The sequence below is a fragment of the Diospyros lotus genome, chromosome 3 (assembly GCF_014633365.1).
Source record: "Diospyros lotus cultivar Yz01 chromosome 3, ASM1463336v1, whole genome shotgun sequence".
NCBI lineage: Eukaryota > Viridiplantae > Streptophyta > Magnoliopsida > Ericales > Ebenaceae > Diospyros > Diospyros lotus.
In genome coordinates, this window is record NC_068340.1 from 20,785,622 (window position 1) to 20,799,029 (window position 13,408).

At 35.6% G+C, this 13,408-nt stretch overlaps 3 protein-coding genes across 7 annotated transcripts in view; 2 read left to right on the forward strand and 1 right to left on the reverse strand.

The window, feature by feature from the left end:
- Positions 1–634: 634 nt before the first annotated feature.
- Positions 635–3,569, forward strand: LOC127796271 (squamosa promoter-binding-like protein 6). 2 transcript variants are annotated; one of them, XM_052328335.1, is made up of 4 exons: positions 635–880; positions 1,331–1,968; positions 2,300–2,403; positions 2,837–3,569. In XM_052328335.1, the coding sequence occupies exons 2-4, from the start codon at positions 1,334–1,336 to the stop codon at positions 3,496–3,498; spliced, it is 1,401 nt and encodes a 466-aa protein (XP_052184295.1). In that variant the 5' UTR covers positions 635–880; positions 1,331–1,333; the 3' UTR covers positions 3,499–3,569. The 2 variants fall into 2 exon arrangements, with proteins under 2 accessions (XP_052184295.1, XP_052184294.1); XM_052328334.1 differs by having other exon boundaries at positions 637–801.
- Positions 3,570–5,623: 2,054 nt separating this feature from the next.
- LOC127796868 (protein CRABS CLAW) lies at positions 5,624–7,433 on the reverse strand. The gene is made up of 6 exons (XM_052329271.1): positions 7,309–7,433; positions 6,706–6,834; positions 6,183–6,291; positions 6,025–6,073; positions 5,826–5,901; positions 5,624–5,710 (listed from the first exon to the last, which is right to left on the reverse strand). The coding sequence occupies exons 1-6, from the start codon at positions 7,375–7,377 to the stop codon at positions 5,624–5,626; spliced, it is 519 nt and encodes a 172-aa protein (XP_052185231.1). The 5' UTR covers positions 7,378–7,433.
- Positions 7,434–9,875: 2,442 nt separating this feature from the next.
- The window catches only part of LOC127798326 (uncharacterized), a 42,317-nt gene continuing 38,784 nt past the window's right edge, over positions 9,876–13,408 (forward strand). The window contains exon 1 of one of the 4 annotated variants that reach the window (XR_008022371.1): positions 9,876–10,132. Coding sequence is in view for 1 of the 4 variants with exons in the window: in XM_052331824.1 (XP_052187784.1) it covers positions 10,031–10,132 (102 nt within the window). In the remaining 3 variants the exon portion in view is untranslated. The remainder of the gene's footprint in view (positions 10,133–13,408) is intronic. The other 3 variants (XR_008022372.1, XM_052331824.1, XM_052331825.1) reach the window with 3 other exon arrangements.

Sequence of the window (13,408 nt, forward strand, 5' to 3'; positions counted from 1 at the left end):
TGAGGTTAGATTACCCCCCACGAGTAGAGTCTAATAGTCTGAAACGTGCATGAAAGATTTTTCGTCTTTATATTTATGATTTGTCCGTATTCGACTCTTCATCAGTACAAATTTCTTAAATTACCTCCTCTGCCACCCCCTTAAAGATTGGACAATAGGGGCGTTGGCAAAGGCAGTTAAATTTGTGTCCCTTGATAATATATAATTGCTAGGCTTATGTGCCAACATGCCATGGCTTTTTTGATCAAAAGCAGAAGCCCACCCCCCACCCCACGCAACCCAAATGCACGAGTACTAGAAAAGACTCAGGCACACGGTATCACCTGATTAACTTTTTCTTTTTCTTTTTTGCCTTTTTCTATTTTAAAATTAAACATTACTGAGCTATCAACATTATTTTGTTCTCATAATTTAATTTTTGTTCCTTTAAAATACTGTAACAGTATTTAAATTACTGATTCCACTCATAAATTAAGCCACTCTCTCAATAATCTTTACGTAATATTAATCGATGTTTTATTAAAGTATAATAAATATATTTTATTTTTAGGTAATATGTTTTTTGTTGAAGCAAAGCGGCGTGAGCTTTGAGTGAGTCTCGAAAGCTACAAAAGGCCTCTACTTCTACTTCATCTTGTGCCTAACCCAGAGTAATTATTAGTTTCTACTTCCAAGTGGAAAACATGTTGACTCTCAGCAGCACTGTATCAGCTTCGACCTCAGCACACCAGCACTGAAACGAAAAAAGAATATACTTTCAACATCCATCCATCTCACTCTCCACACTGTTTATTCATTCCGGTGAGCAAAGCATCCTAATTCGTCATTCGGCCCTGTTTTCTCTTGATTGAGATGCTTCTACAGCCAGATTTTCGAATGGGTCTAGCCTTATTTTTTGCCCTCCCTTTCCCGTGATTGTGCAGTTTAGTTTTGTAATTTTTTTGGCATTCTAGGCTTTTCTAGTGGTTGCTTGCTTTGATTGAACAGAGACGTTAAATTTTGCACTGTTCGTGTAGCTTTGTATCAATAGTTGTTGGTATTTTGCATCTCTCCTATAGTGATCCGAGATTTATTTTTTTGGCCAACCCAGTAGTTTTGTTACTTCTCATTTTCCCCTTTTCGTTTAGACTGTAAAGTGATTGTGTGCGGATTTAATGGGATATGATGATTATATTATGACTCATTCTGAGGTTTGATAAGCTGATATGTAGAATTTATTATTCATATTTTATGGGTTTTGTTACAAATTAATGTTGGAGCTGGGATAAGTTTTATTTTCTGAATTGTGGTTGGGTTTTACTTGATTTTTTGCAACTTTAATGCCGTTCAGAGAATGGAGTCTTGGAGGTATGCTAACTCAGAAGCTAAGAGCCCTTTGTTATGGGATGAAATGGGTCTACCGGCTGATGCTGTTGGTAAATTGTCAATGGGACGGAACACTTGTAATTTGAATAGAATTTTAGGCTCTAATAGAGAAGAAATTGTGAGCATGATGGGAAACTCGGATCCTGTCGATCCACGTTTCAATCTTTTGGGTTGTGAGATTGGCACCTGCTTTAGCAGCGCATCGCCTTCTCCTTCGTCTATGATTACTTCAAACTTGCCATTTGGGGAATCTGAATCCGGGTTAAGTCTTTCCAGTCCTGCCATTGTATCTAATGGTGAGAAATCATCACCAACTGGTTGGAAATTGGGGGAGTTGGCCGAATTGGAGGAAGCCAAGAACAGCCGTTTTTTGAACGAAGGGCCGAATTCATCTTTGTTTGGAACTCCACTGACAGCGACAAAGAGAGCTCGCACAGGGAATTGGCTTTCTCAGATTCCCGTTTGCCAAGTTCACGGGTGTAACAAAGACTTGAGCGCATCGAAGGATTATTACAAACGGCACAGAGTGTGCGATGTTCACTCGAAGACTGCTAGAGTTATTGTTAACGGTATCGAGCAAAGGTTTTGTCAGCAATGCAGCAGGTATATTATGATCAGCCCCTGCAGTCTCACCTTAAAGTTTGATGGTTCGCTCATTTTATTACAGTAATTTTGATGTTATATATGGGTGGATCAATCCAGATTCTTTGTTTTCGTTTAGGATGAAATTAGCTATAGTGATTTGTCTGGACTCTCATTTAAGAGCTCTTGTTGAAATTAGCTATCGAGCAAAGGTTTTCATTTATGCAGATGCTATGTTGATTGCAGCGATTGTGTTGTTTTCTTATAAGCTGTTCTTTCAGACTTTCAATGTTGATAGGGCAAGTTCATCTCAAGTCCTTAGCCGTTAATTGGTGGTAGCTTTTAATGCTAGGTTTCATTTGCTGTCTGAATTTGACGATGGCAAACGCAGTTGTCGCAGGCGCCTTGCTGGCCACAATGAGCGTCGAAGGAAGTCTCAGTTGGATATTCTCTCTGGTAAACCAAACAAAAAGCTTTGCAGTTCAACTTTCTTTTTTATTTTCCTTCCCTTCCTACACATTAGTCTGCTGTTGCAGTTCTCTTATATTGAAAGTTTCATTTGGAAGTGAAAAACGCCCTCGTATGTGGGTACAAGCAAAATAAGCCATCCGCACAGAACTATACCCCCTTGGCAGTAAATGGAGATGATTATTATGTCTCTGTGGATTTACTTTTGTGGGTAAACTGTTCGTTTCATGAGTTCTAAGTGTTTCTCTGTCTTCTGGTAGAATACGTACACGTGTCTTGGTATTAGGGGGCTTTATTACATTGGATCATATTCTACTTAAGCAATAGCTCATATTACATAAATTGGCAGTACATTTCATTTTCCAAGTGTTAGAAGTAACTTGTTGGTTGTACTCATTGACGGAAATTTCATCTTTGACAGGAGCCAGGTTTCTGCAAAATTCTCTACCAAAAAGATTGTCTTTTGTTTTACCCGAAATGCTTGGCTTGTTTGGCCCCCAAGAAAATACCCAAGGAAAACAGAGCTGCCATCCCAAAGCAGAAGAGGGGCCATTTCACAGCCCTCGGCTAGAAATGCCGACCACCGGAAAACAAACCTCTTCAGATCATTTTTTATCACAAACTGTTTATACTTTCCCTGAAACATCATCAAGAATTGAAGAATTATCCGGGATTGCCAACTCCACCAGTGCTCTCTCTCTTCTGTCAGCTCAATCCCGAAATTTGGCAAGCCCTTTCACGGGAACTGCTGGTGCTCATTCCCGTGTGGATCAAAATTCCGAAAAAAATTCAGGCTTCATAAACTTTCCATCAAATGGGTTTTGTTCTTCCAGGTTGAACTCAGTAGAAGCCCACCAGGTTGATCCCTCGGTATCTTATGGTGCCATTGATTTTGAATTCCAAACAGAAAGCGGGATCGTTCAAAGATCACATTCTGTGGCATCTAAAAGTCATATTTTTCCTGAAATTAGCCCCACTGTTGACTTGATTCAATTGTCAGCACATCTTCGAAGAGTGGAGCAGCAGAGGACTTCTGTTCAATTGAAGCAGGAAAATGATGCATTTTGTTCTTTCTCTACCTAGTACTGTTGTAAAATAGATTGGATGCTTTTGTTTATATGTATCTGAATTTTAACATATGCTCTGTTTCTTTTCCTTTTTGTGAAGTCAAAGGACTTGATTAAAAGATCTTCAACTGCAATGGATTGTCATTGCCTTTTCCAAAAGCAGAATGCACAAGTGCCATACCTGATCTGTGCTTCTGCTACTCAATTTTTGCTTCCTTTATTTCTTTCTCGATGAAAGGGCAAGTTTTTAGAACACCCAGAGTATGAAAAGAAAATAAAAGAGCCGATTTACCCCGTCACCTCCACCCAATAGGGTAAGTTTGATGGAGCTAGTTTTGCACCAACTGTTTCGTGTTGTACTCATATGTTATTTACTGAACTGGTAATATTTCTTGATAAGCTTTAGTAATAGTATTATAAATCTCTTCATCCTTAAAATCGGGGTGATCAACTAAAACTCTTAAAAACAAAGATAGCCTACTCACAAAAACTCTACATACTAGTTGGGTAGTTAATCTGTCTTTTGTTTTGGCAAAACTAAGCTTGTTCATCCTGTCCCATTGTAATGGATGCGCGCAGTGAAGGGTCGGCTGAGAGGGAAGAAGGCATTGCAACCCTTCAAAACCATATCATTTGCAAAGATTTGCTGATAGAAAAAGTAGTAATTTTGTAAGCTGTTGTTTGTTTTATATGAGATCTTCTGGCCTTGCCATTATCTCCAGCCTCCACCACAAGAAATATTTAAATGGTTTATAAGAAGATCTAGTGTGGTTGTTGCCACTGCATTTAACTAGAATTATGTCTCTATCTCAAATGATTACATGCCTAATCAGAGATGTCTACATCCAGAACCAGAAGAATTAGCCTCCTCAGTTTGGCATTCATGGCTTAATCAGTAGTTTTGCCTTTTGATTTTGCTTTCTGTAGTACTCTCTTTTGCTGTGTTTGTATTATTTTTTCTTACCCTATTTCGTTGGTGTTTTGGAATTCAAAAACACAGTTAACAATACTAGTATAATCTCCAGTTAGATCATTTAAAAATTGTTTTTGGTTTGGATGTCAAATTATTTAATGGGTATTAACACGGTTCTGATGTAATTTTAAATTTTTTCTAAAAATAATTTTGTTTTCCGTTTCTTCTCTCCTACAATATAAATTTCAAATTTTTGCTTTTGTTTATAATGGAAAAATAACTTATCACAAAAAAATATTAAAAATCAATCAAAAACTGATATCTCTTACAAACCCTAAACTTTAATGCTATCAAACAGAGCCCAAATGAACAAACACTGATCTTGAATTAAGCATGGGCCTCAAATCAACCCAACAGTAGCACCCAAATTCCATCTCTTTCGGCTGGGCATGAACAGTACCAACTCTGAAGAAAACAACATATAAGGAAAAATAACATTTACTCGTAATCCCTATATAAAAATGTTTTAGAGAATGATGTGATAGAGTTATTTTTATAATTGATTATGGTTCACAATTAGTAATTCTTCAAGTCACAAAGCATACTTTTTTTATATTTTAATTGTATGATATTATCTATTACATACAAAAGAATCTCTACTCTTGAATATTATTTAGATTTTCTCTTTTGAACAAGTAAAAAGTAAAGAATTTAGATACGAAGAATACTAACATAACCATACATTTGAGGTGATAATTAATATCATTAATTTCGTTAATTATATATATGTAACGTGTGTATGACAAGTTTGAATCAAGAAAAAACAAAAAACATCAAGATAAAGCTATATATATATATATATGTATGCTCCAAACATACAAAAGAGACTCAAATAGCGTTGATAATTAATACATCAATTTTACAGCACTGCTAGATAACACAGAGCAACATTACAATAGAGTCTTCATTAATAAAAAACTACATCATTAATTTAAAATCTCTTGCAGTTCTGCATCTAGTCTGGCAATTAAGTAGTAACAAACACCACAGAACATGAAATAGTAGCAGAGATGAGAAAGTGATCAGAGCAAATTACAGACCCAATTCAAATCCTAAGTTAAGTTCATCATCGCAGGGGTTCCCATTCTCCAAACACCGAGCTTCACTCCTGCAGCATCTAACCAGAATTAAACTTGAAAGTGATCGATGGAACAACTGCTTGGCAAGATCAATTGTAAGTGAAAACTGTTTTTCTTACATTGTTGCTGCTCTTGGATGTTGACCCAGCTGGTGTATTTGGGATGTACCTAGCCCACTGTTTCACAAAATTAAATTAGAAATATCATGTAACAAATAAATTAAAAGAGCTTAATTTTTTTAGTGTATCATGCCAAAAGAACAAACAGAAGGAAAACACAGATATCAGTTACATTTTTTGCTGCTGCGCTAAAAGCTTCACGATGAGGTATCTCGGGGTTAGCTGCTTTGATGCGTTGTATCTCTTCTCTATCATTTACAAAGCACACATCCGTTACAACTTTTCAGATTTGGAGATTGTAGCATAGAAAAAATTAAAACAAAAAACAACTAAGGTTTGCTGAGAATATTAAAAATTTGGATTTTCCTCACTTCATGAATCGATTGTATGCCGATGGAAGCCTGTGCTTCTTCTCTGGTGCTGCAGTATAAGCAATCTAACTTAAGTTCAATTTGTTAAGAGATCAATTTCATTGTAATTAAGAAGAGAACCCAATAAAGCAAATAATGTTTAAGAGATGTTTGCCTACGTTTTACAACAAAAGGTGCTTTGGGGGACAATGACTCGCTCGACCGTGATGCCGATGATGATGAAGATGAAGAAGACTGGCCCTTTTTGATCATTTCACTGCCAAAACCCTGCCCGGATGGCATGAACAGCATTATCAGAAATGCTTATTTTTCTTTAACTTTTTAGGATTTAGGGTTTTCTGATTTTAAAGGTGAGCCTTGGCCCAAGGTAAGTATTTAGGGTTTCTGAAATTTTTCTTTTTGCTGGTTAAACATCTACTTTCTGATTTTCTTTTTGACAACTTAGGTATACCCATAGGGAGAGAGAGAGAGAGAGAGAGAGAGAGAGAGTAAATAAAATAAAAACCAATTAACATGGAAGCATTTGGGTGTCTAACGAGGGAAGAAACGAAAACAAATAGCTAGGGTGTACAATAACTACAAGAACAAGCAGTGGGCTTAATGAAAAGCTAAGTTATATATATAAATATTCACAATTAGTACATCCCTATAGCTAGTTTAGGAGCATGGAGAGTACTCAACCTCTAGAGCTGTTTCATGATTGAAGCATTGGGCTTGAAGAGGTGGCCTTGTGCTGAGAAAGGAAAGGTTACTGCAATGGCCGCATTTCACTGTCACCGTGTCTAACAATCTTTTGCATGGAAGCTCAACCTATCATCAAACAACCAGAGAGAGAGAGAGATCGCACTGAGTTTCATTCTACTCTTTAAGAATTTCTGGAACAGAAAACTCTAGAAACCGAATCATGATAATTGCATTTTTTAAAAATTTGAGTCCAAAGAGCGGGTGCTCTGGCCTTGAAGATCAGTCCACCACAAGTAATCACACTACCTTGAGAGGAAACTACATATATATACACACACACACGCAAGAGTATTGGAAAAGAAAATGAGAAGTGAAAACTTATGATAAAATTGAAAAATGGGATAGTTTTCTGTTGATGTTATACTTGTTTTACCTTGCTTTATTTGTCTTACCATTTGTAGCAAGGACGACGGTGATAGTTCTTGAAAGGGATAGATAAGAAACATAGATTCATGATAAGTAGATGAGGTAAAGATTGATCAATGTTTGCTGACTTGCAGCTACTTATATATGTAGAGAACTAGTTCATATATGTGTTACCGCAAGAACAGTGTTGCAGAAGCTGCAGTGGACATAGCATAGATGCTCTGCTGATGGAACCGAATCCATGGCGAGCGGCTCTATCTCCTGTGCTCACACGAGAAGAAGAAGAAGAAGAACAAGAAGAAGAGGAAGAGATGCTTCAAAGGTGACAAAATGGATTTAGGGTTTTGAGAACCTAGGGTTTGCTATATATACTGATTTATATATTCTAGGAGACAATCCAAGTGGTACTGCAACAACACGCACGCTTCACATTCATGCAGAAAAAAGTTGCTTGCATATGTGACCCTCCTTCCCATTGTTAAATAGAGAGAGAATCAGGACAATTAGGCCGGAAAATCATATTTATATATATTTATTTATTTATAATTAATCATGTGTTTTTTTTTTTTTTTGTGGTACATATATATAAACATGTTGCCTAATATTAATGAAGCTTTGGTTCAGTACTGCCAAGATAGAAGTCCTAAGAACAGGTATATACCTGTTCAACAATTAAGAGATAAAAGTTATGAAATATGAGTATTTTTCTTAGTGTTTCCAAACTATATATAGCGCTAGTGCTCCATCAAGACTAGCTACATGTGATTTTCTCACTTTCTATGAAGAAATAATCAAGATTAGATGGTTAGTTAATTAGAGGTTTTAAATGATTGCTAGCTTATAATTAAGGTTGTAACGGTACCTTGGATTGTTTTTTAATCAGTATTTCTTATACATTGAATTGACTAAAAAAGTACTGTTGGAGCAAAGGAGATGTGGAATCTGCTTTAATTCCCCCGAAAAGGGCTAACCGTGTCATTTTTATAGCATATATCTAAATATATGTGACATCTTGATTTAGATACTTTTTCATGGCCCTCAAAGCTAAGCTCCGTCCCTACTTAATTATCATTTTCACTAACTTTGTTCAACTTGCAGATAACCCTAGCTAGCTACTTTTAGTTCAATGGGAAAATTGCTATTCTATCATGTTCTCTGTATAGAAATCATCAAAAAATAATGTAAAAATTATGTGTTTTAAAAAGTTTTGGAATCTATTTATTTGGATTATTACTCCTTTTTTTTTTAAGTTATAACCCCTTTTGTTGTGTAATTTCTTCCTTAATCTAAGGTTATCAGAGAGCCATATTATTTTTTATATAATTGCCTTCTATATATATATATATATAATATTACCAGTGTTATTCTATATGCAGCTACTTACTTAAAAAAAAAGTAAAAAAAAAAACAACTTATCCTAATAATTTATACTTAACACCGACAGTCACATCCCTATGGTACTTCTGCGCAAAAGAAAATATAAGAAAATGGATAACTTGTCATCTTATTATATTCATTGAACAGAAGTCATGAGTTAGGTGGTGGGTAATTGAACTGAAATCCAAGGGAGAAGTGAGAAAGCAGCCCAAGGAATGGAGACAAAAATACAAAAAAGTCAGAGAGAGAGAGAGAGAGAGAGAGGTTAAGGTTGTGTCATCTCTAGCTAGATGATGGTGTTATTTTGTTTGTGGGTAGTATGTTAAAGAGAGGAAGGTGACAGAGACAGATGCTAAAAGCAGTGGTCACAGTCACATTGATTTTGGGGAGGAGAGAGTGGTAGATGGATTGGGTATTGGAATTGGATGGGACTATTCCTATATTTCCAAACATGGCAACTTGCCTATTCTCCCACTTGGTTTCCCCAACTTTCTCTGCTCGTATAAAACGACCTTCCCAATGCCTCTCCCCCCTCCTCCTCCTAGTACTCCTACTCCCCTCTTCTTTATCTTCTTCCTCCTCCACCATTCATCAAAGCCAAGCCTCCTGCCCTTGCCTTTGATCATCGGCTCCTGGATTTCCCCAGTCTTCCTCGAACCATGCAATGCGCTAATTACTTTGATTAATACATATATTATTATTATCATTAGTCTGCTAGCATTTTAATTTTGTGCATGATTGTAAAAGTGTTTGTTTTTGCTAATTTAACTTGCTTTTCTTAATTCCATGCTTTGGATTGAATGCATTCTTTTTCCTTTTTATTGTGTCTAATCGTTAGCACATTTGTACAATCAGGGTTTCGTTGCTATCATTTATGTTTACTTTAAAAAAACTTTGATTAGATGCCCATCTCTTTTTGATCTTATTTTATATGTTTTTGTCATCAAATTCTTTCTATCATTTTCATATTCTAAGAAAATAGTGATTTTCTTTTGAACTGTAAAATTTGATAAAAAGGGTAAATGATGATTACAACTAATTTAAGAAAGAAAATCAACTAATTTTAAATCACTAAATCTACATATTTGGAATATATAAAGATATCTCTCCAAAAAATATAAATCTCTTTAACATGGAGTATAATTAATAGAAATAAAATAACCGTCAAGCCACCATAAAAAAATAAGAAATTAAATTAAAATTAAAGAGCTTACGTATCTTGTCAAATTCACACCATTAACAAAACAAGCCCCCACGGGCAAAAAGAAAAATCAAAGAATAAAAATTTGCGCTATAATTTGTTGAGTGTAAATCCTAGTTGAGGCGGGTGTGGTGTATTGGTATTCATTTTTGCTTGTCTAGCCGCCCACCCGGGTTCGATCCCCGGCTCGAAACAATCGCATATATAAATCAAATTATTTTTGGAGGGAAATCCCCTCCCCTTCCCGCCGTGGAAATCCCCTCCCTTTCTTTCTCTCTCTCGCTTAATACTGGAATCGAGTTTTCTTGAGTCGCTTCAATGGCGGAATCAGGGGAAGAGAAATCGGACGGTCTGGAAATCATCTCAATCGGAGCACTGTCCAGAGGACCATGGGACAAGAAGTACTGGAGCTCCTCTAGGGTTTGTTTCCACTATCTCAACCTCAATTTATCTATCCTCGCATATATATATATATATATATACACATATGTTAAAATATGTGCATAATCTTTCGACTATATAGCTGCAGCTTTTTCGTTGTTTCCTCGTATATGTCGATTTGGTTTTGAATTAGGGCTTGTTCCAGGTCGCAATGTAATGTCGCGAATTAATTTGTGTGCATTTGAACTTGGATTTACAAGAGAGAAAACGAAGGGAAAGGAAAAGGATGCCAAGGACAACGAACTGAAGCTAGACTTAATGTTAGAAAATGACAATAAATTGAATGTATTCCTGCCAAACGCTTGATGTTTGTTTTGATTATCCATAAAAGTACTATGTAGACTTAGGAAGTTTGTTTTCCATTTCGTTGAGAAATCTTACTCCTGAACACAGCATATTGTAATTTATCTAGGGAATATATAGGAACATTATCAAGTCCAAGTAATCAGCCAGTTCAGTCATGGAGATATATTTTGGTACAGGTTAAAAGTGTTCAACAGATGCATGGAGAAGACTGTGGAGAATTAACAGGCATTATTAGGAGCTTGAGAATTGATATGTGGATTCAGTGCATTGTGTGTTCAATTTTTACAGAGGCCTGAAATTAATTTTGAGAGAAAATGTGTTGAAAACATTGATGCAATGTAATAAGCAATTCCTGGAGACATCAAATTGTTCAAAGGCAAAGTGAAGAAAAATTAAAATCGGCCAAAAAAGTAAGAACTACCAACCCCTGAGTTTTGCCATAGCAACATACATGGATCAATAAGCAATTGTAGCTCAGATTTAGTAGAAGCAATGTTGAGCGATGTGGTGTGGATAAATACGCCATAACATGAGTCTCTTATGTTATGAACTAAATTTACTCTCAAGTTTAATCTACAACTCATTTGAATTGATGGATTCCAAGAAAAAGTGAGGGATTTGGAAGGAGAAAATTAGTCTTCATGCTATTGAAGAAACGAGGATCCAAACTCTAGAGTACAAGTGAGGACTTTGAAAGAAGAAAAAAAAATGTAACATTCACTTTGTTCTAATAATTTTTTTGTAGGAAAAGGAAGAATTGGGAAGGGAGAGCGGTACTTTAAGCACTTTCCTTTTCCTTTACTATATACATATCATTCCCTCCTATATAATTTGTGTTTATAAAGATTTTTAATGTGGAATATGTCCTTAGATTTTAGAATAAGTCTTGAACTTATTTTAACTCTTCACCTTATTTCTTTATAATTTTTTGTCTGACAATAAGAGGAAGGAAAAATTTCCTTCCCTTTCATTCCCTTGAACGTGTCTTCACTTTTACTCCCTACAGTCCAAACAGATTCTTAATATTTGGACTAAAAAGAAATAGGATTCCCTTAACAAGATAGAATAGAATGGGTGTGTCTTTCATGTGACATTAAACTGAAAAATAACCTAGTAGATTGGTGACGTATGGTGATGTAATAAATAAATGTATTAACAAATTCTAAATCTATTATCTCCTATCACAATGTTTAGATTGCCAGAATGCAGTAGATTTGTCTCTTTGAAGGCTCTTCTAGTGAATTTATTTTTCAGCACAACCAAGTATTTCTGAAGGGAGGCCATTGCATGGGTACAATGAGATTTTTAAGCTTTGGGAGCATGATCAATTAATAGTTTGCTTTCTATAAATTTTTATTATTTCTCTTTGCAAAGGAGTTATTCAAAGTGCTGTTTTTTCCTCTTAAGATTTATTAAGGTTATCATTTAGTCATTTACTAGACATCCTGTAGAAATTTCCATGACTCATTGAAAACAGAAAATGGATCTGGAAACATTTAATGGTTATGTGTGGCCTTCACAAAAATTTATATGATAAAGTGCAGATTTTTGTCTAAGATTTGTTAAGGAGGTCCCTAAAATTGTAGATGTTTACCTTAAAAGCTTCACTTCTCTTTCTTGAAGGAAATTGATATAGAACACATGGTAGAAAAATTCTTGAAGTGTTGGACTGTAATAAGTCCAACAAGGGTTGATATTGAGCTTGGAAAAAAAAATTGAAATGGTCATGTAGCAAACATGCATGAAATGACTTCAAATTTTAGTTAATGAGTGCTCGCGCTAGAGCAATGACATACAATTTTCAGCCTAATTTTAATGTACTAAACTATGGAATTTGCCATTTTTAGTGATTTTTGTTTTAGGAATCATCTACTCTAGAAGACTCTTAGCTTGACCTGGTTTTTTCTTAAACAATCTTTTTGGTTTCCAGAATCCAATTTGGAGCTTAACTTAAATATTTATTTTTGGTAATTTCAATTTTGTCCTTTTTGCAATGCCAAACTTTGTTAAGTAGAATTGCAGTCTTATGAATTCATTCCATCAGTGATATTATTTAGTTTTCAGAACGTTTTCCTCTTCATTCTAGATCCAAGAATCTTGAACAATCTTTAGTTTATATTGTTCAGTGTAAAACTAATAATATAAAATATAAGGTTAAACTTGTATCTACCAGCTTATGCTTTTAGACAAGATGGTGGTTAACAATCCAACATACACATCTACTAGGATAATATCCTGTTGTTCTATCTGTTCGTGTCAAAGTATTCCCCTCAATATTGTATTCGCAATACAAAATATTTGCTACTTTTCTTTTGTTTTTTTGTGCTTCACATTGTTGAGTCACATTTGATGTTAAGAATGGGAGGCAAAGAAAGATATGCTTTGATACCAAATTTGTGGAGCACAATGGGGCAGAAAGTGGAGAAGGGAAAGAGAGAAGTGAGAAGAAGAAGATTAAAATTTAGGAGAAAGAGAAGGGCATAGGAAATTAAGAAATAAGGGAGTTCATATGGAACCTGAAGAAGAACATAAAGAAAAGGAAGAACTGAGGGAAGAATATTGTGAGTGTAGAGATCGCCATCAGAGTGGAGAGATTTCTGGGATACTGCTGGTGACAGGATACTAAAAGTGAAGGGGGTAGAGAGAGTAGAACAGCTTAGGCGAGAGCTGCAAGAGAAAAATCGAGCAGAATGTCAATGAGGCCAAAAGACCGTGGTCATGGGACCGAGATTGAGTTACCTGGGTGCCCACAATGAGAAATATTTAGAAGACAGTGGAAAACATGGAGAAGAAGTCTAAAGGGAAAGTTTCAACTTATGTATTGTCCAATACTCCCGACCTAGTGGGATTAGGGTTTTGATATGCTTTTGTTGTTGTATGCATGCTCAATGCTCAATCATGTAGGTAATTTGTGGACCTACATAAACTAGGAATCAAAATCATAGCAAT